The 27,016-nt window shown below is 53.3% G+C and overlaps 1 protein-coding gene across 18 annotated transcripts in view; it reads right to left on the bottom strand.

Annotated features, from left to right (window-relative positions):
* heph (polypyrimidine tract-binding protein 1 heph) overlaps positions 1 to 27,016 on the bottom strand; it is a 145,147-nt gene that overhangs the window by 37,598 nt on the left and 80,533 nt on the right. For all 18 annotated transcript variants that reach the window (XM_077643429.1, XM_077643437.1, XM_077643431.1 and 15 more), the window contains 2 exons: positions 5,759 to 5,860; positions 305 to 616 (listed from right to left, as the gene is read on the bottom strand). In XM_077643429.1, the coding sequence (XP_077499555.1) occupies positions 305 to 616; positions 5,759 to 5,860 (414 nt within the window). The remainder of the gene's footprint in view (positions 1 to 304; positions 617 to 5,758; positions 5,861 to 27,016) is intronic.

Below are 27,016 nucleotides of genomic sequence, written 5' to 3' on the forward strand. Positions count from 1 at the left end.
GCCTATGTAATGTGCACAGTATGAAGAAAGTGTCTCCCTTCCGCTCATGACAATGTGTCAGAGTCAACGGACCTCCAGGAACAACAACAAGGAGCAACAATGATCATCACTCTGCGAAAATGAACCTGGATGCAGTGAACAAAATGACGGTAAACAATGGAGAGCAGTACTCAGATCTTCCTTGGCATTTTGTTCACTATGTCCAGTCTCTCAATAAGAAGTTTGCAGACTCCTGCATCACTAAAGCAAGACTTTCTTGAAAATGCACTGAAAGTGTGAGCCAGTGGTTTCTTCCGACACCCACCACAGATCCGTGGACCCCGTCTGTCTTGAGCTCGCGGTGGTTGGAGAACTGGACGTAGACAACGCGGCCGCGCACAGTCGGTGAGGCCTTGCCGAAGTAGTCGACCATGGCAACGGCCGAACCCTCATCAGCCATCTCTAGGAAGGCCTGGTTCTTGCCCTTGAGCTGCAGCACATTGGTCACCTTGCCAAAGGGCACACCCAGGTGCACAATGTCCGTGTCTGTCGCATCGTTGGGGATGTTGCGGATGTGCACCACCCGTGACGGCTTGCCCGCTCCGACCACCACTTTGCCACCCGTGTCCAGCTTCACCTGCGTTGCCACCACCATCAAAGAAAAAAAAAAAAAACTCAGGCACATAGCACGGACTCCATGCTTAGCACTGCTGTCCTATTAATCACTTAATCAGCCAAAGTCTCCAAACTCAAACCACAGACGTCTCTATACACAATCACCACTTGTGGCTCACAGCATTACGGTAACAACTTGTTTGGCCTCGGTCAGAAACAGGGCTCCAGAAATAAAAAAAGAAACACCTGGCAAGAAGTTCACCAAATACCATGAAAATCAGCAGCATGATGGCACATGAACTGAGTGCGCTCCTCAGGTGCATTGAGGTATGAAAAAGCCATATTTTTGACAAAATTCAATTTTTCAAAATTTCTTTCGTCAAAATAAATGCAGATTCATTCTTGAATGAACTACACCAAAAATTATGTCTCTAGTTAACACTGTTACAATGATACAGCCAAAGTTGCAACCCCCTGCCCATTTCAAGAGACCTGAACAAAGTTTTCCAGCTTAATAAAAACCGAATTTTCTCATTATTCCCTACTTTTTCTTAAGTAACTGCTTCTTACCAGCTATATCAATTTCTTTTGCATATGATAACTAAATTGCTCACAAAAGTGCTGCAAAATGTCTTGGAACACATTGGATGTCCCGATACAAACAATGAACTTTGGTTTGTATCATGGCATGTGCCGTTTCAACAATGGTCACAGATGTAGGTCGATATTTTGAAGCACGTTAGGATCAAACCTGGTCCGCACCCACAGAAAGCTTGCCTGACAGGTGACCTGTAGTATATCTAGAAATCTTCCTTTTTTTGTCTACCGATGCTACAAAAAACACCAGGAAAAAAAGTGAGCGGCCACACAAGCAAAATCTAGAAAATGTAAGACTAAGAAGGAGCTGAGCTAGAAATACGGTGGAATTCAACCGTCTTGGACCGTTGTTTTTTTTTGCATTTGTAGTTATTCCTAATCTTTCTCATTTTTCTCAAACTTCCTCCTTACGCAAGAAATTTGAACTTTATCCCTGTACAAGATCTTTTTAGTGAAACTTTGTACACTTACCACAATACCACAATGAACCACAATAAATAGTTTTTCTCAAAAGGTGCCTGTACGAAAACCATTGTTTTTGGTTATTACCCTATTGCACAATGACAATTGATGGTACCACAATTATTTTTGTAGCCTACACAGCTCCTGTCTTCATGTGTAGAACAGCAAAAGAAATTTGACTTGCGATGAAATAAATTTAAGTTGGGACTGCTGGCATCAGATTGCATTTAAAATTTTTAAAACCTGTTTCGACATTTTATCTGGTCAAAACAATGTCCTTCTTAAGAGAGACCGCTAAGTTTGTTTTTATCGGTTATTGAATTTTTTTTTTCCTGGAAAAGTGACCTCTCACCTTAGTGGGTGGACACAGCTTTCAAATCTTAAAAAATGGCCAAAGAAATCTGTTTTCAAAATAAGTGCGTCCGCTGAGGCAGGCAAGTAGCCAGAAATCTTCCCACGGGAGGGGCGGCGGTGGGCCTAGGGTCCCCCTTGGATACATCCCTGCATCCACTTATATGCCTCATTTTCTATGCTGCTCCTACGTTTCAAGATAAGTACTCTGAGAAAAATTGTTTCACGAACCGTGGCGGCACTGCGTACTGTGGAAAAGCTCTGAGAATTGTTCTGCTCCTTCCTGGTTTTCTTATTAGATGCTCATCTTCGTGGAGCTGATTTCCTCACAACTGCTTTGCCTGTTTTGATCCAGTTTTTTGTTGCATTCACAAAACTCTACCACATACAATGGCAATCTCGATTTTTGATTTTGATAAATTGAAGGTTTTTGGTGTGACATTCCGTATTTAAATTAAGACATGTCTATGCCAGCTGCTTTGTATGTGTTTTGGGGAAAAAAATTTTTCATCATGCATAGCATGCATTCAGAAATTCAGTGAATGCTGAACCAGTCTTCTTAATTTGTTCAAGTCCGCAGGTTTTACAATATCTGCAGGTTAGAAAAAAATTTGCAGAAAAAAAAAGTTCTTTGGAAAAAAATCATCGAAATCTATAACAAATAAAATTGCTGTTGAAAGCCACATTACAGAACAAAAATGCCCAACATACAAAGGTTACATTTCCTGCTCCCACGAACGTGGGCATCAAGCACAGTCTATCAAGCGCTGAATCTGACTGGTAGCAATTATTATTAGCGTGAGCAGTGCATCGTGCCAGTCCCATCCAGCAGTCTGGTATGAAATAGTCGGGACCATGCGCACATCTGTGTGAGATGTGGTAGGAATGAATTCGCAGTGCCAAGATGTGGTAGGAATCAATTTGCAGTGCCTAGGCACTGCAAATTCATTCTTACCACATCTCAGAGGTGTGCACATGCTCCTGACTATTTCATACCAGACTGCTGGATGAGACCGGCACGGTTCACTACTAATTGATAAAACAAACTGCTTTTTGGCAAGCATACACAAAAATCTAATTGCGACAAGGCAGGACATTTGTACAGCTGTTTGTCGTGTGCCACACAAACTTCCATGCTACCCAATAACAACCAACCATGCTGTACACACCTCCAAAACATGTGCCACAATCGGCCCAATTTATTATATTGCATTCTCTAAACTCTGTTCACTGCAATAAGGGGTGCCGTAGTGGAGGGCTCCGAATGATTTCGATCACCTGTGGTTCTTTAACATGGATCAACAGTGCGCAGTACATGGGCCTCCGACATTTCATCTCCATCGAAATGCCCTTACGCAGCAATGGGTGACACCAGCTGCTGTAGTTTATAAAGGCTCAAAGATGGCCAGAGTAAAAGACTTTCCAGAGCGGTGTCGCCCTCTCTTGCTTTTTCTGTACACAGGCTTTGCCTTGCCTTTTCTTTTAGAAGCAGTCTCGCTGTTCCAATATGTGTTCCCTCGCTTATTTCCTATTCACCCAGCATGCTGGAACTATGCGCTCATCATGGGCTCTTTGTTTGCATTGTGTGTGAGGAGCTTCCTCACAAGGCCTCACCTCATTTTCAACAGTAACTCATTTTGTTTAAGAGGGAGGGGGGGGGGGGTAGCTCTACCAACGGATAACTCTGGCATTTCTTTCACTTCCTGAAGTCAAATTAATGAATGTATGAGGTTTTAAATACGACTCCCAACATGCCATCTTTAGTTGCCCTCATTTTCCACGACCACATTCCAAGTTGCACTGTTACACTGAACAATCAGGTGTCTTTTCTTTTTCTCTTTTTAATGGTGCTAAGTCAGTCCAGTTTCATTTGATGTTAGTTGCAAACACCATGCACTATTGCTACAAAAAATAAAGGACAACATTCGCTTACTGTAATTTTGAGATTGTTTTTTCATTCCTCATATTTATTTGACTATACTTGAAGCCATTTTTTCTTCATATCCGTTATTCGCAAATTTCAATATTTGCACACCCCTAATTAAACCCTAAAAAATTCCATCTCAGCCCACACAAAATCATAGTTCATTAGAAAATTTCTCGCAGTCCCAAAATTTGCATCTAAGATTCCTGATGTGGGCTAACGACGCACCAGATCAGCACCACTGACTGGAGACTGATTTTGGATGCAGCCTCCCAAGACTACAGCATGTATAAACAGTGTGCTGGTTCCGTGGCATTGTTCATCTCTTGGTGATCCCAAAATTTACCAGAGAACTAACATGCCAGCATAGGTACTCAACTCTCAGAAATGCTACAGTTTAAATGCTTGACCAAAAGCAAACCAGAGGGTTCACCTAAGTAGGATGATAAGAAGTCAGTGTGTCAGAAAGCACAACTTAAGCTATGTGCAGTACATTCTGCACTGAACTGCAATGAATGTGAACTGCCTTTGGGTAAGCTGCGCTGGCAAGCAGCGATGAACTTAGTTGATAATTGAGGCACATGAAGAGACATGCGCAAACGTGCTCTGCAGATGGTGTGACCACCGTAACCAAAATTCTGGTGCCTGGCATCGATGCCAGCATTCCCCTGGTTATCTATAGAGCTGCCAAATGCTGTTCGGTACCACCCGTAGCCCTGGCGAGTGCAGTGGTGGTGGCTCATCATGCTGTGTGTGGATGAACAAAATGTCCTTTCTCGTACCATTTTCTTTTCTTTCTCCGATTTCTACCACTGCGGACTCTCTTGCAGCTTAAATGTGTGACACATGGTTTGAGTTGCACCCCACTCTAAACCTACCAAGAAGGCCTGGCGTCACCACCGCCGAAGGCATTGCTTATAGCATACATTGGACCAGTTTTGGTGTTTTTTTTTATCAGGATGGCAGAGCAGACCTTGATTGACGTAGCAGTGGAAGCAGTGAATAAAGTTTCTACAGCAAGTAAACGACCATTTCCCTTGTCGGAAATGCTCTCACACGGTGGGAAATATTTGCAAACTCTTGAGGCAGAAAAGTTCTAAAACTAAGCTGCTTGTGCCTGCGAAATGAACAGCCATTGGGAACTGGCCGAATGCTGCAGCTCACTTTTGCACCTGTACAAAGAACATCACCCATTGCAACTACACCTGCCTGTCTAGCACAGCAATGCAAAGGGGACAACAGCATCATGGCTGTAAAGAAATACTACAATACTAAGACACAATACATGCTGCAATATTTCTGCTAGAGGCAGCACTGCAGGCCCTATAGTAAACAGCCTGGTTGTACATTTGAATGCATAACTGACCCTGCTTTCCCTCTACTTTATGCCATAATGAATGAGCTTGAAACTACTCTGACAAACCAATATACTCAATCTTCTTATTTACTTAACATGCTTAAACCTCATTCAATGCGCTTGGTTAAGAGCTGTGCCGGGCACTGAACAGCTGCCCCCCTCCCACAATGTTACGCTTTGCTCAACTTGTGTAACTTTCTACAGTCACTGAACTTGTGATGAGCAAATGCAACACATTTTATGCACGCTTAGAGAAGATGCATTTTGAAGATTGCGCATCAGTGCACTTTCACATCACAACTGCATCCAGTTCCCTTCTGACAGGACTTGTACCATGGCAACAAAAATCATATGACTCCTGGGCAATAACAAACACATGGTGCAGCATCTTGCAACATGCAGCATTCACAAGGGTACAAAAAAATACCGCTAAGATGACCAAAACAGGAGAAAGCAATTGTAAAGCCCTTCACCTTTTTAGCGTCATTGTTGTTGTCGCTGTGGTTGTTCTGTGGGCTCATGATGGTCCCATTGCTCACGGCGTTGGTCTGCGTCAGCAGCTCGTCTGATCCACGCTACAAAGACAAGGAAAGCGAGAGGGGTGGTTAAGCTCCCCGCTCTAGGCCCACAGGTAGCAGAGCTCGCACACAAAAGCTGCGTCTACAGAGGCTACAGCGGTGCTGCTTGCAGAGAAAGAGGGAACACCATAGTGCAACAAATTATTGCTGGTGCTGGACGTTTCAATGTGGCACAAACGACACAAGAACAAAACTGCAAAGCCTGAGAACTAGAGATTGAGGGGAGACCTCCAATGTGGAGTAGATCTGTAATAATTTTTTTCTTTAACTACGAAGCTTCTGTGGAAGCTGTATAGCTCTCCTTTGTAGCCGTGTGGCTGCGCTTGGGTGGATGCTAATGAGTAACTGCTCTTATTACAACTAGAGTGTCTTTACGAGCAAAAAAATCGAACATTTCACCCAGAGGATAAAAACATTCCCTAAATCATTTTCAGAGCATTAGGATAGACCGAACTGAGAAACTTTACTTAATTTTTCATAGTAACCATAAAAGCGAAGTGAGTGCTGGCAGGCACACAAGGTGCCAGGTCTGCACGACAATGGGTCAGCAGCACCGAAAATGACGCAGTTCAAGCTTGGCAGCTTCAAATCATGTCACTACAGCTATCGTAATTCACGCTCTTCAAAACAAGCACTAGACAGAACAAGCAAGCTGCACCTAATGCCAGTGGTACCACAACCAGTGCTAAGTTCAAGAACCGCAACTTTTTAAGATTCACAGCACATCAACCATACCCTTCCAGCAAAAAAAAAAAAAGCTATCTGGCATCACAGGAACTGAAAACAGAACACACTCCAGGAAGATTACCTCAAAAACATATCCCATACAAAAAATGCATAGCTCCAACTACTGTACCAACCTGTTCTTTGGTGTCTAGACTTGAGAACTACTACAAACAAATGGGCAGCTGCTTAGAACTACGATAACCAACCAGACATGGCAGGCCCTTCTTGCACGCGACAGAATTCCAGCACATATGGCAGCTACGTCAGAGAGTGGCTTTAATCACAACCATGGTTCCCTCTTCTATCACAATCCTTCTCTACTAACTGACCGCGAATAGTCCCGATATCAATGCACAAACGGAGGTAATGATATTCTTGGAGAAGCCAAAGCAACAGCTCATTAACGCAGCAAGTAACTCCAACAACACTTAGCAAACTCTGCTCAAGTGGACGTGTAAAAGCCATGCAGTTCAGTGATAAGAAGCGAGAGATCAAGGTGGAAGAAACCTCATATCTGCATAGCAACATGCGAGACTAGGTGCTTTTTTTTAATAATAATAATAATTGGTTTTGGGGGAAAGGAAATGGCGCAGTACCTGTCTCATATATCTTTGGACACCTGAATGGCGCCGTAAGGGAAGGGGCAAGGGAGGGAGTGAAAGAAGAAAGGAAGAAGGAGGTGCAGTAGTGGAGGGCTCCGGAATAATTTCCACCACCTGGGGATCTTTGACCGCACAGCACACGGCGCCTTAGCGTTTTTCCTTCATAAAAATGCAGCCGCCGCAGTCGGGTTCGAACCCGGGTGCTTTTTTTTTCTGACCTCTTGTTTCATTCCACAGCCACACCAGAGCAGTGAAAAGGGAAAGAAGAGTGCAATCTAGTCTCAAGCGGACCGCTCTTGTAAGAAGGCACAGCCGCAATCGCAATACCTGAATTCCTTCAAGTGCCCATGTCCTGCTGCGTCAGCCATTCAAGTGCAGGTGCCCACTTCCACGCTTATCACCCCAGTGGTGTTGAAAGGAGAGGTCAAAACCTCCACGACAGATAGGTGGGTGTATCAGCAAAGAAGCAAGTGCATGTGTTGATACAGAACGGCGGCTACAAAGTGACGAGGAGACCAAAGAAGAGTAAAGGTCGCCCACCAGACCCTGAAATGCACGCATTTTAGGGGTCGCACACGAGCCAGACTTGCATGTAAATGGTGACACAAGTTATTTATACAACTACAAGCTAGTGCAGCAGCACAGAAGAGGGCCAAGAAAAAATGGACAGCAATGCCACTATTCAACTATGCCACTGTGTAGTTACTGGTGTCAGGAATTCAATCAAGAGCACAGTGTGATCCAAGCCGGACAATAAGGACAGTTTCAAAGGCTCTTTCAGTGCATTGTGCCAGTTCTCTGCTTAGGGCTAGAACTTGACTGTACCAGCACATTTCAATGGCAGGGTCGCAGGTGAACACCTGTGTACCTACAGTGCAGCGAGCTATAAAACCCTCACGAATGGAAATTACTCTGGAGCATACTGCTACGTATACCTTGTAGCCCCCTTTTCGGCTCGAGCTTGAACGCACCCGACTACTAATTGTAGCAGCTCGTCACTACTGCCTGCAATGCTCCTGTGCCACATCACCTAGCCTCTTTCACCAGGTTGAAATACCACACTTGTGGAACGGGCAATAGTGACGATTCTGTACCTCCGAGAACATCGAGAAAGCCTCCTCGACTCGACACAAAAACTAGCACGTGGGTGACAGACAGCTTCGAACCTCGAAAATGTTTACCCACCCCGGTCGCATTTTTCGCGGGCGCCCAGACCCGTCCGTCCACAGGGACACGCTGTCACACGCGGCGACGCGACGCTCACATCACCGGTCAGCGCGCGTGCCTTCGGGGCAACACGCTATCCGTCTCCTCGGCGAAAAGAGAGAGAAAAGGCGGAGGCAACAACATGGCGGCGGCGCAGCTGAGACAGAAAAACGCGGTCGGCGGAACGCGGTCGGGCGGCGATAGCGACCTTGTCTCTCCATTTTTTTCTTTTGTCCCGAAGCCCTCGGGAAGGGAATGACTCCGCTTGCGCAAGAGCTAATCGCGCGCGCGCTCTCCCTCTACGCCGCCAGCAGCTGTGCACCGCTGCGAGCGAGGCGACGTTCGGCGTCAGAAATAGCCCCGGTGACGGCTCGCGACCAGCGACGGAAAGACGGGGGAAAAAGCAGAAAAGCGCGACAACGACGCCAGCCACCGCTCTCGGCTGCGGCGCAGGAGGTCACTGGGAGTGAGTGCGGCAGACGCGTAGTGTATACAGCGTAGCCCAAGCACGAACGCGCCCGCGCGCAGGGCTTGGCAAGACGCCCGGATTTGGTGCGACAAATTATGTCGGACGCAGCAAAGACACGTCGCCCAACAGAGAAGCTGCGGCTACTACGATGCGGTGGCCTCCTCTTAGCCTATCAAAAAATAATAAACAGTGGACGACAACGCACGGTGCGGTGCGCGCGCGCCAAACACGCGTGCGGCGGCGGCGAGCGGAAGCCACGCCGCCAGCGCAGCCAAGGACAGGCTGCGCTGCGGGCGAACAGCCACCAGTACGACGGGGCCGGCTGTCCATGTTCGACACGTCCACCACGCCGCTTCGCAGCACACCGGCGGCTGCCCGAATTCCGCCGCACTTGAGTCAGCCCCGCCTTCGAAGCCAAAGGCGGGGAGAGGTCGGCCAGAGGCACTCATCCCGCCTGATCGGCAATAATCTACAGCGAAACATGCTCTTCTCGATGACAAAAAAAAAAGGGGGGGGGGGGGACGGAAACTGCTGCTGGAGAATACCTCTCCAATTAGCCCTGCGCCAGCTGCAGCCATCTTACTTCCCCTCATCCGCTCGCCTGACAGACTCCATTACCCCGAGGAACTGTCTTATCCGCTCTCCGTGATACGAGCCCATTTCCTATTCCTGACCTCGGCAAGGACAATCATATGCAGGCCAACTCAACTTCCGCACTGCGGAATATGCAGAGAGAGAGATGCCCGGATAACTTGTTCGACGAGCAGAGCTTCAACGCGGCTCCGGACCAGCCACTGGTCGAAAATTTGACGTACTCCGCCGGTTGTCAGACAGGCGGAAAACAAAAAGGAAAATGACGAATAATCATGCGCGGTTGGGACAAGTGCGCACGCACTTCGGTTCCGGCTTCGGTTGTAAGGGGGCAAGGCGACTGCGGTGAGTTTTGGATCCATTGCGCACGGGTGGAAGTTGACGAATACGACGACACCCAAAGCACCCTTAAAGGTGTTGGAGAGCCCTAAACGAACACATGAACGGTGATCGGGGGCGGCGATGACGTAGTGGTCTAATACGATGGCCAGCGAAGCTGATCTGCTCGCGACGCTGCGGGTTCGAAACCCACTCGCGGCCAGACATTGTTTTGCATACTTTGCCATAAAGCATGCTGGCAGGTTGCCACCTGACCACCATACCTACCTGCCAGAGGCGGTGAAATCAGATTCGGGTTTAGATTGGGGGGGGGGGGGGGGGGGGGGGGCATGTAATGCGAATGCAAGATAACCGCTGATCCTTAAGGATGACGGAGTGGATTCCATGAGAAGGCAAGCGTAGCAGGGGCGGCAGAAGGTTAGGTGTGAAGATGAGGTTAAGAAGTTCGCGGGGTGATGGTGGCCGCAGCTGGCAAAGGACACGGTTAATTGGAGAGACCGCCCTGCAGTGGGAGTAGTCAGGTTGACGATCAGTGCTAGCGCACGAAATTTAATTCTCATTATCAGCAGTTACTGCCGTCGCCAGCGATTGACACGCTGCTCTGCCGCTGCCGACGTCTCCCTTCCGGGCCACGCCCCTCGAGTCAGTGCCCGAGACCGCGTCTCGGCGAACGCAACCTCGGGGCAACCAGAGAGAAAACACCTGCGGCATGGGGAAGGCTGCCGTATTGCCACACGGGAGGCAGGCAGGTACCGGTCCCCTATACTACAACTACTCCGCCAGAGAGGCGCCGACAGACCCTCTCCGCACCCGGCAGGAGATCGGTGCCAACGCGACGGAAGGCTTCACTCCGCAGCACACAGACACAAGCCAGTCATCCGTCCTCCGCTGCTGCCCGGAGAGCACGGCTCGTCAAACGAGACGGCAAAGAATGCGCCGCGCGCTCATTTGTTTCTCTTCGGGGCTTCCGCAAAAAAAAAAAAAACCCGCGTAACATAGAGGAAGCGCGCGGGCACTATTTTTTTTTTTTACTGACCCGTCCTCCCCAAATGTCAAAACGGGAGCGCGTCACCGACATGCGCTCTGACGACACAACCCTTTTTCTCTCGCAGCGACGTCACGCTGGGCGACACGCCGAGAAGGAAGCTCCTCCAAGTTCCGCCGCCACCCCTGCTTTGTCGTTCGGTTGCGGCGTGCTGTGCCCGGCTTTCACTTTGCGCGAATGCTCGTCTTCTTTCGGCGTTGCGCGACCGTTCGCCGCGGTTTTGTTATTCCGCGAACCCCGCAGCAGAGGCGGACCCCCCATCCGAGACACGTCGCCGACGAGATGGGAAAAAAACCGACGAGGCAAAGTGCGGTCGCGACGACACACTCGTGGGGGGGAGGCGGGGGGTTATAAATACGAGGGAAAATGCCTCGGTAATTGGGCCGGCAGCTGGACGTGGCAGGGACCGCTCTCAACGGGCTTTTGCGCAGGTTTCGTAAACCACTTTCGTAAACAAGCAATGATTTCGTAACGGTTTCGTAACACCTCGCCGACATATTCGTCTCGTTGCTACAGCATCCCGAGGTAATGAGATTTGCACAATCAACCTCCTTATCACCGCCACGAGGAAAGCCGACTACGCTAGAAACCAGAGTGAAATAAATTGCGAACTAAGCGGTTAACAACATCCCCAAGCCGTAGAGAGAGAGAGCTGCGGATTGGTTTAGACGACCCCCTATGAGTTTTTTAAGTTAATCTTAGCCCCCCTCCTTTTTTTTTTATTTCAAACCATGTTGGAATATCGGATACGCGGCTCATCCATGCGGTATTCAGCTACGACCGCGGAGTAATTTATACTTGGATTTCTTTTTGATGCTGCTACGCTTGGTTTGGTTTAAGGGGGTTTCACGTTCCGAAGTGACTCAGGCTATGAGGGACGCCATAGTGTAGGGGCACCGGAACATTTCGATCACCCGACCACAGAAGCCGAAGAATCCGACATCCCTCGCCACACCAATCTCTCAACAGAGAGGAAGCTGTCACTTGGAGACAATCGCAGACAGGTTCTCACCCAAGCCAACGCGTACTAAACAAAATGCACCCTACCAAATACACGCGGACAAATGTGCCTGGCGCGACGAAAAACCCACCCTACACCACAACCCATAGGCCAGTCAAAGCATAGACGTGGTCCCCAAAATACAAAACCCCAGAGCGGAGCAATGGGAGAGACTGCTGTCGAGGGACCGCTGTGAAGACCAACAAGGTTTGGTACAGCGAGCTCAACGGGCGGCAGTGGCCAGCAGAGCCCTGGACTGAGGGCAGCCGACCATTAGAAGCGGGACGACGTCTACAGAGAAGACTCCTGGGGATACAGCCCAAGAGAGAACATCTCTTAGGATGCCCCAAATCCGCAAAGTACAATAAAGTTTTCCCTTCCTCCTCCTCCCTTGAATTCCACCCAGTTGTTTACAAGGACATACAGCCGTCAACGCTCAGGTTAGACCTGCTGTTTTCCTCGCCCACGGATCGCTGAGCTGTTTCCTAACTAATTCTTCAGACCAACTGGTCAACACCGGAAAGAACACAGCGCTCAGGCTCTTCCTTCCGAGGCGTGTGCGCAAGTTGCTATTCTTACCCTCATCTAATCTATCCTCACGACCTGGATATATCCATTGGGCACCCGGCCAAAATAGCTTCCCGGTAACTACTGCGGGCATTTGGACTTGACCAAACCTCTCCAGTTTCCATTCAAACAGCGTTCTTATATCCCCGTGACTGCAAACACGGCCCTCGTGACAGAATGTGACCCGACCGCCCGAAACTGGGCCGCCGTTCTGCGGGCAATGCACCGCGGAGCTGAACATCTAACCCGGCTCTGCGAACATTCCCCATCTTTCTTCGTTTCGCGTATACGCACGGAGGCCACGGAGATGAATCCCCCCCCCCCCCCCTCCTCACCCCCATCGTGGCACGGAAATGCAGCCGCACAAATGCGACCGGATAACGTCCAGCGTGCGCAACGCCCGCTGGGGCTGGCTGAGAGAGAGAGAGAAACGATAACCGAAAGCGTTTCACGCTCAAAAGGAAAGGCACGAAGATCGTGACCGCGCCAGTCTTTCTTGACCGCCGCCGCTCGGACGAAGGAGACGCATGCGCGAGGCCCCGGGACGCAATATTACGCCCCGCGATTCAGCCTCAACGTCTGTCTCGAACGTCGGCCACTTCCTCGCAAGCAGTGCGAGCGGCTTCGCACATTCCACGAGCTGCTGCTGCGGGTCGTTTATGGGCCCGCCGGGGGAAAAAAAAAAACAAGCGCCAGCATCCTGCTTCTGGGCAGCTTTTGCGCACTGACCCGGCGACCCGCGCTCGAGACGTCCCCCTTTTGAGAGAGAAACCCCTAGAGAGCGACTTCGTACGTGGCGCGGCACTTGAGGTTGTGGGTACTGCGAAGACGCAACGAAGCGGCCGCAGGAAGAAGAGACTCGCGGAGACAACTGCTCAGCGGCAGCGACTCTCGAGAGGCAGGCCCAGCAACAGTCTTAAGAGACGGAGCCCGACGGGTCCCTCCTTAAGTTAAGCGACGCCAATTCAATTAGCGGCGCTGACGAAGCGCAAACGGATGAGGCACGCCGACACGGGGGCGCGCGAGCGCCACTCGCTCTACACGACCCCCGGAGACCTCTTTTTAAAGCGACGAACTGGCGGCCAAGGAATTGGAAGCGGTGGAGGGGAATTGAGTGAAACTACCAATTTGGCCGACGCCGAGTCGAGGCGGTGTACCACCACAGCGCCGCGACCATAGCGAACGCCGGCAGTAAGCGACGTGAGCGAAAGACCCACCTCCACTCCGGAAAAAAAGCGATTCAAAACGCCTCGGGCGTTTACATGAATGCGACTGAGTCGACTTTTGGAAAGCGAATTTTGACAGGGAAAGGCGCGACTGGTCCTCAACTCTCTTCTTCGACCGTTTTTTGCACTCTCCCTCCAAGAGTGGATTCGAGTCGACTCCTGTCGCGTTTACATGAGAGTGCGACAGGAGTCGGGTCACGCGGAAAGGGACGCGAAAGGTCACAATTCGCAACGGCCACGCAAGTAAATGCGCAAAACAGGACAATGCGGTCAGGCGACGGTCACAACTACACGACACTCTCTTGTGAAGTCACCGCAATACACAAGCTTTCTGAAGAGTTTCACCGCTAACGAGCCAGCCGTTGAGGCGGGAAAAGTTCTGGAAGTCAGGATAAATACACACAATACTGTGTAAGTACATGAGCAACAGTTGGTACAGCTCGACGCGATGCAAGTTTTCCCCCGCACTCGCGCTCAGTTTTATTCCAGGGGCACGTAGACAAAAACGGAGTAACTGATGTTCCGAGAGCTTTAGCACCGTTGTACGACAAAGATGTAAACCATGGTAACTTCTAACACGTGGAAAATGCGGCTTGGCAAGCACGGCAATGGCGGAAACGGCAATGCGCTCTCGTTTCGGCCGCAGGGCTGTGCTAAAGGTGCCTATTCTTACCTAGATATCGAAGGGGTACCGGAGTCCAGCTATACGGGCACAAAACTAGGGTTGGCAACAGACTGGATATCAAGGGGAAGAGAAACGCAAATTGGCGAAGCCAGGGCCAGGCTGACCGAGGACAACAGGAAATGCAATGGCGCTACAGAGGGCAAAACGGTGAGATGACTGGGCGCGGGGGGCTTACAGGTATTTCACATCTCCCCAGGTATATCTCACCTGCCGAGCACATATGCAGCCCAGCGGACGATGGGACGACGCATTGCCTTGAAAAAACTGCAGCCCTTTCGCGTGTCCGGAGAGTCGTGCGTGTGTACGGCATTTTAGATATGTCAGTTCCCATGGTGCTTTGTGTTCGCAAAGTCTCTCCGCACTCGTCGACAGGTAGCCCACGCAGCGAGGACGTGTGCCACGGTCCGGTATCGAAATTACCACGAGCCCCGACCGCTGAGGAAACCCGGGAAGGTTGCCAACTGCGACGCTACTGCACCATCCAGTAAGCAGGCGTCAAGGCTCGGAGGAGCCCCGTCTGGCGGACGCGCGATCCCAGCAAAAAGCCGGCGCACAGGGCGGGCCGCTCACGCCAAAGCACAGCCCACAGGGTACAAGGCGATTTTCTTCCGATTCCTCCGTCCCGGAGGTGGGCATACATACGAACGTAAGGAAAGATGAGAAAGCAGGGAAGGAGGCCGTAAATGCACCTGGCAACCCCGCCACGGTGGCTCAGTGGTCAGGGCGCTCGGCTACTGATCCCGAGTTTCCGGGTTCGAACCCGACCGCGGCGGCTGCGTTTTTATGGAGGCAAAACGCTAAGGCGCCCGTGTGCTGTGCGATGTCAGTGCACGTTAAAGATCCCCAGGTGGTCGAAATTATTCAGGAGCCCTCTAGTACGGCACCTCTTTCTTCCTGTCTTCTTTCACTCTCTCCTTTATGCCTTCCCTTACGGCGCGGTTCAAGTGCCCAACGATATATGAGACAGATACTGCGTCATTTCCTTTCGCCAACAAGCAATTTTACGATACCTTTGCAAGGCTACGCTTCGGGGCTGAACCGCGAACGCAGCCACAACGAATGCACTACGCGACGCACGCGTTCGATGTGCCGCCGGCAGGACACGCATCCGCCACGCGACGCCGTGGCATACGGCATCGATCTGATCGAACCATTGCCGCCTCGGCTCGATTGGCACCGCTCGATCACTATAGGCAGCGCCGGCGGCACGTTCGCCCCCATCCAAAAACGTCCGCTTGCGATAGGGAACTCGCAGGGAGTTGCTTATGTACCTTAGCAAAAAAGCCGCCGACAGAGGGCCGCGGAGAACGGCGAGGATTTACGCAGACCGGTCAGCGAAGTTCGCGACGTTGACACCGGCTCATAATGGCTGCGGCGACAGCCCACGAAGACGCCTGATTCACATACTGGCAGCAGCAACTGCGCGCTTTACCGATGACGCAATCGAGTGATCTTCCGGTCTCGCTGGCCAAAGGGGCGTCACCACTTCAGCGAGCCGTCACTCGACAGCTGCCGGAAACGCGCCTGCGACGAGCCGCCGCACAAACGCCGCGAAAACTACGCCATGCGACATATCCCCTCGGGAGAACACGAGAATATACCGAATGCCGGAAAAGATGTGGAGGAGGCAACGACGCGACCATCTCGCGGAGAGGGAGTCCCTCAGACAAAACGCTGGAGCGCCTCTTTAAAAGCCTTGGCTCGACGCCGACGAACTGTTCGATCAAATACGGGCCCGTCGTTCAGATGTGCCGGGGACAGTGGCGGAGGACGTAGCACATAGCACTCAGGCTGTCCGCCAACGTACCCTGGGTGGCGGCGACGGCGATTGCGGCGACTGTGGCGGCTGGGATGACGGCGGCGGCGATTGCGGCGACAGGGATGACGATGGCGACGATGGTGCTGGCAGTGGTGGCGACGGCGATGGTGGCAGCGTCGCCGCGCTGCGGCGGTTCAATTTGTTCTTGTGTCGGTGGATGGCAGTGTCCAGGCGATTGTACACTGTCCAGTCGTTGGCCTGCCCCGTCCGATTGGCGCGTCGCTCGGCGCGACGCCTCAAGCGCACCAACTCCAGGAGCTTCTGGTCGGGCGCGGGCCTTCCGCTGTCTTGCGCGTCGACGCGCTCCGTGGTCGCCCCCTGCGCGCACCGCACAAGATGCTGACTCTTTCCTCACGCTGCGGCGTCTGTCGCGGCCGGAAACAGCATTTGTCACGAAGGTCGGCGCAAAGTGTGGAGACAGCCTGCGAACCTCACCGCTCTCATGTGCCCCGGCCGACGCTCCCGCAAAGACTGCCGCCGGAGCGACAAATACAGCATGCCGTGTCAACCGAACCCGATCAATGGCTGACGGCAACGGTGAGGGGATCCGGCGACCACACAAGAATCTCGCCTCACCGACCAGCGGCACTGACAAATGCGCAGCTCGATGGAACGACGGCCTCAGTAATGGTAAGCAGGACCGACTTCTACGAGGGAGGCGCACTGTGTGTGGTGGACGCACTGCGAAGAGCGCCGAAGCAGTCACTTCTGCCGGGCTCAGCGGTGTACCAGTGCCTAGGTGTTGCGGGTGCATCCGGGTGCCCACGGGGATGGCTCCCGGCCGGGCTTCGCGATGCGCGTCGGCAACGCCACCTCCGAGCAGCCACCGGTGGGAGCTGAGGCACTGCGTCGCTGTCTCTGTTCCCTTTGCGACGTCGACGATGCCTAAACGTCTACTCCGGAGGACGGCATCGCTATATACGCGGGCTGCACGAGACGCCTTGATGGAGCCCCTGGCACAGCTTCCACAGTGCGAGTAGGAGCAGGTGGCGACGAGCGGTTGAGAGAAACGCCCAGGTTTCTGCAGTGCCTTTGGTCTCAGGCACGGCAGCCTATAAAAAAAGTGTCTAAAAAGAAGTGTCTAAAAGGGATCCTCGACGCCGTGGACACCCGGCTGCGCTGTCGGCTGAGAAGTCTGTCGCCAAGGCCCGTGGCGGCCGCCAACGCATCCAGTCGGAGCGGCGAAGTTGTGCAGAACAACCTCCCGCAGGAACACATGTTCCTAGTGAACACTAGGAACACTAATGTATAGATATCCTTGGCGATATGCGTCGCAGCCAAACGGAGAAGCAAAAACAAAAAATTGGCAGTGCTTTAGCTCTGGTTAAACCTGGAGTGACGCGATATGTACAGCTGGCCGAGTGGAACTCGGTCACGTGAGCAGCCACGGCGCCGCCGGCAGCTGCCCCGCACCACGTGACAGCGTGGCGGCGCAGCCACGCTGAAGGCTCGAAATGCTACCGCAATGTAGCTATCGCTACAAAAACACCACAGCACAGTGGTCCGGTTCAGGCGGCACGCGTACTCAGTGGCCATAGCGATTCCAACTGCTGAGTCCAAGGTAGCGGTATCGAATCCCGGCCACGTTTCGACGGAGGCTTAGCGCAAGGGACTCGAGTGTGCTGCGCAATGCCAGTGCACGTGTCGAAGAGACACTAAGGAAGAATGATAAACTAATAGGTTAGCGTCATTTTTACCGAAAACAGAAGTTGAATAAGACAAAAAAAATTGCGCCAAAGATAACTGTCCTGCAATTGCGCCTGGTGACGTGAATGTTTCACGATAAGCCACCATTGGCTTATCGCTTCCTCGTGCAACGCAATTTCGCCGTCACCAGAGCAGTTATACCATCGAAGTACGGCTAAAGTAGCGCGGGGAGCACAGCCAAGATTGTCGAGAGTCTCATAATCAGAAGAAACATATACGCGAGCACCCAGTCTGCCGTTCCGCACTGCGCTGCTCACAACCGGAGCCACAGCTTCGCACCGTGGACTGGGCCTTGGAAGGTCGCCGCGGCCCAACAACGCCTGGTGATCTAGAAGCGGCCCGTCCACCCCCACCTGATCCACTGAAGCAGTTCCAATAATAACGTCGCTACCAACCAACCACCTAAAACTAGTGTGTGCCGGCAGTGCGACAGCATTCAGCAGCTGTCGATGCCTGTACCGGTAGTGACGTCACTTCCCTCCACCTCACGGCCGAATTCTATGACCGACGACGCATTTCGGCCCCATTAAAATAACGGCGGTACCGTTGCCGCGTAACACCCGGTCGGAGCTACTTGCTCAGTTCGCAACTTCCCTTCGGTGTACCTTTAAAAGCAACGTGCACATTTGGGACGTTAAAGGACTATAAGACACCAAATTGTTGCTTGCGTGTTTTCTGCTGTCAAACGATGCGTTACGACATTCGCATACACGGAGCACCCTGTGGTATTCGTGTACGACCGCTAAATTTATGACTTAATTTCTTCTCTCGTGCTGTCGTCTCGGTTTCATCGAACGACGACTGTGACGTCAAGTTGCCTCGGTCACGTGATCCACTAGAAAAAAGTTATATAATCGCTGACGGGTAATTTTTTGCCATTCCAGGTCTTGGAAGAGGCTGGAGCAAATGTGAATGAAAACTACATATCGGCAATTATACCAGTTTTTTTTTAGTGGATCACGTGACCTAAACATCAATTACACGTCACAGGCATCGTTCGGTCGATTAAACCGAAACTTAAAAATTACTGAGCGGTTCTAGGCAAATACAACCCGGTAAAATCCATGTAACGCATTTCTTTGACTGAACAAAAAGCGCAATAAAATTAGGTGTCTATAGTCCTTTAAGCCCCGCGACAAACAGTATACAGGTACCTGTACCTCAATCGGCATAGCCCCCACCCAAATGGGGAAGAGAGAATGGGGAGCGCGAAGCAGCCACCGTTTTTCCCCCGGCGGAGCGGGAAAAAAAATCGATGGAGCAAGAAAAGGTCGGGAGACGCGGCTCCCGACACCACGGCAACCGCGGAGACCCGACCACCTACGCACGCGCAACGGACCGAGGAAGGGAACAAACAGCCGGCCGCCGACAAACACGGGCCCGCCTTGTTCATAATGCATGTGGGGGCAGCGCCGACAAAAGGGGTACCAGGAAGGGAGACCGCGCCACTATCGCAAATTGATTCGCAGCACGCCGGCCACGTGCCGCATCTCTTGCTGTTCGCTCAATCCACGCGCCGCAACGACCGGTACGCACGCACGTGACCCCAAGCGCGCCCGGAGGTGTAACGACACCGGCGGTCCGCCGAAGCCGGTTCAAGTTCAAATTGAAAAAGAAAAAAAAAACGAATCGGACTTCGTTTGCCGTCACAGTAAACACGACGTCAAAGGCTGTCGCGTGGGAGCTGGACAGGGTCACGGGTCCTCACAGTTGGCACTAGTCCGACGAAACCAAATAGAAGGATGCGTGCAGTAGAACAGCAGGATCTTGATACGGTAAAATCCCCCTATCGCGGGAAAACGCTAATCGATCAGTAATTTCTCTGTACCAAGCAGGCAGCCTTTCTGCAGCCATAACAACCCAGGACGCCGCTATGTCTCGGTGGTGGCGAATTTTTATGGCACAAGGGCATCTGAGGCCAACTAGCGCCATGGCACAAGATATTTTTCTTCTCAAGGTGCGGTCAAAGACCCATTTCCCAAGCATTTCGCCCTAAAGCCGAGTACAAGGCAGGGAAAAGCTTGCACCCATTGCATCCCCGGTGGGTGCCCGGTGGCACTGGGGATCGAACCCCGCACCTCCCGCATGCGAGGTGGATGTCCAACCACTAGGCCACCGCTGCGGTACGCCACTGTCTTGGATAGCCTTCGAAAGGCCGGCAGTTTGCAAACAGCCTCGTCTTCGCTATACCGGTTTATTAAAACGGAGAAATACGGCTGTACTACGCAGACGTTGTGTTGCGTTACGCCTCTAGAAATTGAAGCTGACAAGTCAGTACGAAGCAGCTCCTGTTGATTAGCACTATGCCAAGTGAACCATTAGGGAATAAAGTCGGGCTCATTTCTACAGCTGTGGCGGAAGAACTACCAGAGAATGGTACCAGCCCCATGTCCGAAACGGATACACCTGAGGAGGTGGGAGAAACGGGACGCACTACGTTTCACGCATCAGGTGCAACGCTGTGAAAGATACGGAAGTAGTCCGCACGGAAAAATAAAGGGAGCCGTGTTACTCCGCGCTTATTCCGTGGCCGAGTGGTGTAAGGCACGAGAAAGCGTGTCGTCGGCGATAGGAGCGCATTTCATCGAGCTCACGACAAATGTGTCATGGGGTAAGCGTACAGGCAAAGCATTTACTAATCTCGCATCTCCACAAGGAACGCACAACTTCCTGATCGCGGATGCAGACAGCGCCAACAGGAGCGCCAACTTTGACCGCGTTGCACCCGATGATGTACGAAACGGAGTACCGCTAGTCGCCGAAAAAAGAAAAAAAGACCGCAAGACTACCCGTCCCGCGACCGGTCACCCGAAGCTTTCCCGTAAAAAAAAAAAGAAATGCAAGGAAAAACGAGTCGCCTCGTCTCCGGAGCGAGCAGCGCAATCGCTCTCCACTGGGGGCACCCTGCACGCGGGCAGGAAACGCGAGCCGGTCAAGCGACACAGACAGCGAACTTCGAAAGCGAGCGCGTCCCCGTTACGTCGTCCCAAGGCGCTCGTCCGTTCGGCGGAGGCGACCCCGAAACGCGGCCGGCCCGCTAATCCCCCCCTCCAGCCAGTCGGGAGGAATGCGGCTTGCGCAAGCACAGCGCCCATGATGAAGAAGCGCGTCACTAGAGCAGCACGACAGCTGCATCCAGGCCGGGTCGGAGGTCGCCGTGAGCACACATACACACAAAGGTAAAGCCCGCGGGCGGCCGCCGAGCCAGAAGCCGCGTTTACATGAATGGACATAAGTAGACTCCAGTCCCCTCTTTGAGGTGAAGTGCAAAAACGTGTAAGAGAGTAGAGGACGAGTCGAGCCTTTTCTTCTCAAAACCTAACTCGTTCCCTCAGAATGGGTACTGGAGTCGACTTCTGTCGCATTCATGTAAACGCGGCCAGGGAAGCCGCGTTTACATGAATGCGACAGAAAACCCGACAAAGGCTCCTTCCCCAGTTAAAATGAAATTATGAGAGTCCACAAACCGCGCCGCGGTGACTTGGTTCACTATGCCACTCAACGTGTACTGTACACGTTGAGTGGCGTATGAACCAAGGCACGTAGATGATCTAGTCCGGACAAAATGTTCCTTATTTCGCACGAAACGCGACCACAGAATAGAAAAAAAGCCAATTCAGCAGCGAGAAGAGGTAATCGATGCGTTGTGTGAAAAATGAGATCCCTGCAAGGGGACAGAATGCCGAAAAAAACTCCGGTCCATATCAGCTCGGCATTCCTTCCGGCTTTCCCGCAGCAGCGCCTCGCGGAAAGCCAACGACACGCGACCGCATGTTCACTTTAACAGTGGACCATACTGTACATCCACGCTAGCGCGGGCTACGTAATCGGCGCGCCAGCGTGCTACGCGCTCGATGGCGAGTAGTAGAGCCACCGCTTCCCTTCGGTCAGGCGATAAGCACAACGAACACTCACGCCGTCTAGACCATCCCGGACAGCTCCGAGAGTACGTGCAATCGGCTGCATCAGCATTACTACGCCCCTAGATATACGAGCACACCAAGCCTGCTTCCCCTTTCCGAAAGACTGACCGCCTCCTCCAGTCTGGGGTGGCATCACGGCCCCTCCTCGTGGCCAGCCGCTCCCCACCCAGCGCCGAGAAGAGTGCGCGCGCCACATCCGGATGCGTGCACACACGCACGCGCGCCGCACCACCACCAGACCGCCTGCGCCATGTGGTGCCGCGCCCACTTCGCGAGGCCACGCCAGAAGCCCGGCGCCCACGCTGCCCCCTCCGTGGGCGCCGCGCTACTCTTCTTCTCTGGTCCAAGAGCAGCGCCGAGGTCTTCGCAAAGTGCTACGCGAGCTCCCCGACCAACGGGCTACGTGACGCGGATCCGCGCTGCACCCTCGTGTCTCGGTGCCCAGGCCCACTCGCTCCGCGCGGCGGACACACCGCCGAGGAAGGAAATCGCTACGGGTGCAGCGGACAGACGGGCGCATCCCTCGAGCGCGTTGAAAAAGCGCACGAGCAGCGTGCGCTACCCTGCGCTTCAGCTTCCGGTTCCGTTTCGTTTCGTCTCCAGCGCTGTACCACCGCCGGCCATCGGCACTCTCGCTATTCACGGTGAAAGGGTAACCCCCGCCGCAGATTTTATATATATATATATATTATATATAGTCGGGAAGAAAACAGATGAAGGGTCAGGCAGGAAGGCCGAACACAGCGCAGCAGTAGCGAAGCAGATCCCTACTACTACTACTACCAACAGCATAGTATTTACACGCCTCGCGCACCACTGAAAGACGCCCAGCGGCCGATTCCTAAACTACGCTCGGTTGCGGCTGTGGTCGCCCTCCATTCGTCACTACGACGACGGTCGGCGCCAGCGATTACGAGTTCTCTCCCGGCTCTTTCCGCACAGGGCAGCATGCAGTTCAAGAGCGCCACTGTGTAAAAGCAGGCGCGCTCGTGAAGCTGCAGCCATTTGGGAGAATTCAATGCCCATGCGGGGGTCTGCCGAGGCGTATGCGTTCGGTGTCGGTACCATTTTCCTCGAGGGCCTCTGATTGTTCTCGAAACGCGGTGATTCCGTGGGGAGTGTGTGTGTGTGTGTGTGTGGGGGGGGGGGGGGGGGGTGTTATACACGGACGACCTATCCCCGAAAAACCGGGGCAAGCGCTTCAAATACTCCAAAGACGCCGCCGCCGCACCAAGCGTCCATCCTTCGGTGCCCGCGACCCCCCTCGACAATGGAAAAGCGGCCACACGAGAAGGAAATCCCGGCGGCGAGCGCGCGGACGAATAAAAAGGGACAAAGGCCGTCCTCGCATTCCTGAGCGGCGACCCAGATACTAGTAGTAGTGCAGGCACGCACGCGCCGCCGCTACGACAAGCGGGAAGGCGGCAGAGAAAAGCCCGCGCACAACCTTTCGCCTTGAAACAGTGCACAGCGGGCACCTTCGAGCAGCGAGAACCGTGTCACCACCGCCGCAAGCTGGCGGGCTGGCTTTTTGCAACTCCGTCACGCGCGCGAAGCGGAACAACACGAAGAGACCATCTCTAGAAAAAGAAAAAAAATGCGGGGGGGGGCTAGGGAGCTTCTGAGAGAGAACGGGGTGCAGGACCCTGACACGGTTCTCCGGAGGGTCGGCGGCGATGCGCGTCAGAGAGGAGCACGGTGAAACGCGATCACCACCTCCCCCACTGGACGCCGAGAAAGCGCGTCAAATCGCGTTCGCGCCTGCAAAAAAAGGGGGTACACCACAAAAGCGCGCCAAATCGCCTTCCAGGAGTCGGGAACAGTCCGCGGAGGAAAAGCGACCGCACGTGACGGATCGCAAAGCGCAGCTCTCCGCGACCGAAGAAAGGTTCTTTCAGGACGGGCAACGCCCACAGGGAAGACAGTGCCGCGGAGTGTCGCGTCTTTTACGGAGATGCGAAGCTAAGGTTCTCGAGAGCCAAACATGTGGTTAAATTATGGGTTGCGTTAACGTTAAAACATTTCTTCCCCCTGCCCAGTTCGTTAAAACATTCCCTTCCGTTATAAATATAAAAACACGAGGATGAATCTCCGCGTGCACTTTTCCCCGAGAACCCAAAAAACGTTGGTGGCCTGACAGAGAACGTACAGGTACGACAGCGAGAGGAAGCTGATGGCGCATTTAAGAACCAAATTTATTCTTTTCCTCCGCACTGAACGCAAAGCCATCAAAGGGACCGCACGCGTTGCAGGTGAATCAGCGAAAGAAAATGGAAGCGCTTTTCACTGGAAGTGGCGGTTGACGACTCCATGCTAATGAGACGACCCCTTTCGCGTTACTTTCTTTGCCCGTCCGGCCAGCGTCGACCCGAGTCACCTGTGAAGAGGCCTAGCAACAACACCTCCGAGTACGCTATTCGCCAGAGGTCTGCGAATAAAAGACCATACGGGCGCGGAAGAGGAAAAAAGATGGAGAAACCCCCAAATGATAATTCACGAGCTTCCTTTCTCCTTCGCGAGGCACGGGTGAGGAATCCCGATTTCCAACCAGTCACGATGCTGGGCCGGCTGTGGTACGGCACTGCTCACGACACCTTTAGCCATACCGTGTACAGTTTCACCGGAGTACCCGTGCTCGGTTACCTTTCAGCTGCGCGGACGCCTGCCTCGTCGGGACGAATCGGCACGTGCGCATCGGTGGTGGGCGGGCTCCCGGTAATCCGGTAACCGCAACACGGTACGATGGAGGTGTATGATCCGAATCACCGCACCGTAAGCATGGCAATTGCTACCGTACTGCGAATATGACTAGTCAAAACTGACAACGGTAGCGACGGCAACGCGTTACCGTATCTGCGGTACGGCGGCCCGACTATGCTACGGCGGGTAGTGCACGGAAGCACGAGAAATCTTTTTGCCCCGCGCCTTTTGCCCCATTTACGAACCGACACGATTACCTCGTGTCCGCTGCCCCCGGACACCCAATTACGATGCGCAAGTGTGGGTTCTTTTCATTCCCCTGCCGCCTCCCGCCTGCGCACAATCTCTCAACCTACACTGACTGCCCTCCCCCCTTAGTACTCCGAGACCTGCCTGCACGTCCTCGTAACAGTTGGTCCAATTTCGAGAAGTTTGGCATCATCTCCCAGTTTTCATCACGGTTTCACAGTACGCGGTCACATTGGCGCAACAGTGGAATCGCTGCTTTTGCAGCGCTGCTGCGCCAGGGCACACAACACTAACCGCCCTCCGGCAGAAATCGAGCCACCGTCCTGACGCCGGGCACGGCAATCCGTTCGGAAACCCGATTCTGCCCCGGCAGCGAGCGCCGCCCAGCCACACCGCCGGAAGTCGGACCGCACAGTACACGCAGCTGTTGCACGCGTTCCCCCTCGACTCTCTCAGATAGCAGCGCTCTTCCATCGAGCCAGTCCATTCGCGGTGGTCTCCGCCACTACTGCAGACTAACCGAGCGCAGCAGAAACAGGTGAACGAAGGCCAGTTAGTAGACAGCATAATAGGGAGCGCACACACGAACCAAAGCTGGCACGGGTGCGTCTTCCGCACCCGCCGCGGTGGCTCAGCGGTTAGGCCGCTCAGCTACTGAGCCGGATCCGAGTACCCGGGTTCGAATCCGACCGCGGCGGCCGCGTTCCTATGGAGGCGAAACGCAAAGGCGCCCGTGGGATGTGCGATGTCAGTGCACGTTACAGATCCCCAGGTGGTCGAGATTATTGCGGAGACCTCCACTACGGCACCTCTCTCTTCCTTTCTTCTTTCACTCCCTCCTTTATCCCTTCCCTTACGGCGCGGTTCAGGTGTCCAACGATATATGAGACAGATACTGCGCCATTTCCTTTCCCCCAGGAAGCAATTTTCAATTGCGTCTTCCAACGTACAGTCCTGGTCAAAAGTCTTATGGCCAAAGGCTTTTCGCTTCGGCCGCGTGACAGAGCCATTGCGGCATTATTGAGGAGCGAACGACCTTGAAATGCTTGCAGAAAGTTTCTTCTTGCCGTAAAGAAGCTTTCTGCTTGAGTTGTGCTTTCAATTATCCGCTATACGGAGCATTCTATAGGAGCATTCATTTTCTGCAGCGGAACGCTGTGGCCTTAAAACCTTTGACCAAGAGTGTACGTGCTGCTTTCGTCACTTGCAAGTTTTCGTTATGAGATGAGCAACAAGTACCACGGTTGGTACCACGTTAACGCGCACCCGTGGACCAACATTCGAGCGAGGCGTGTAAGCTTCAATTAGCTCCCGATGGTTCGCAGTCGGACGCGTACTCTCCTCACCAGTCGACCGGGAGAAAGCACTAACACATCGCCCCGCGGGGAGTCGTCCCACAGCGCCCACCCAAAGCAGGAAACCACCGCGCTGCCACCGACGAACGACGTTCGCCCGCACCTGCAAGACGCTACCTAAAAACGGCCGCTCCTAACAAATCGCTAGCATCGAGAAAATCGGGCAGGACCATCCGGACAACCTGATGACGCGCGTGCGACCAGTCCCGGCCAACGCACAACCGACCGAACGATGCGGCGTCCCGTGAATGGGCGACGTCCGACGAGCGTTGAATTAAACAGTACAGAAGAATGCACGCGGCAGGGACAAGAATAGGGCCAATTAAAGGAACGAGCGAGGAGGTATAAGACGCCGCGGCAGACGGGGGAGGGGGAGAGATGGCGCAACAGACCACGACGAGAGCGCGCACGGGCCGCCTGCAGGCAGGTCGCTCGGCTCGGCCCCCGCCCGCGGAGCAGAACGATGGGCCGCCGCGGAAAGGAAAACAACCAAACAGAAAAAGGTACAGAACCGGGGGGGGGGAGGGTACACGGAGAGAAGGCCAGCTATGGCTCCGCTCGCCTCGGTTCGCGGGCGGCCGCGCCTCGGCGCAGCACAGACAGGAAAGCACTTTAACCTCGGCCAAGGCCACTCAACGTCAGCCGCCTTTCCCCCTCCTCCGCCCCGCCGCCACCTCGGCACAGGCCCGCGGTGCGATGCACTTTTCAAAGCAGCCAAGAAGAAAAGTGAAAATAAAAGCAGCCGCGCCCTCCTGCCCGCCAGGGAGCCAAGTCAACCCCTCCTCCATCCCTCCTCTCCCCAGGAGGGAGAGATTCGCCGAATCGGCGGCGAGGGAGAAAGAAAGCGTCCAAGATGGCGGCCGCCGTCGGCGAGGCGAGACGGCAGGCAGAATGACACGCAAGGCGGCCACGAGGGCGGAATTCGAATAGGCCAACGAGGGAGG

The sequence above is a fragment of the Amblyomma americanum genome, chromosome 11, assembly GCF_052857255.1.
Source record: "Amblyomma americanum isolate KBUSLIRL-KWMA chromosome 11, ASM5285725v1, whole genome shotgun sequence".
Lineage (NCBI taxonomy): Eukaryota > Metazoa > Arthropoda > Arachnida > Ixodida > Ixodidae > Amblyomma > Amblyomma americanum.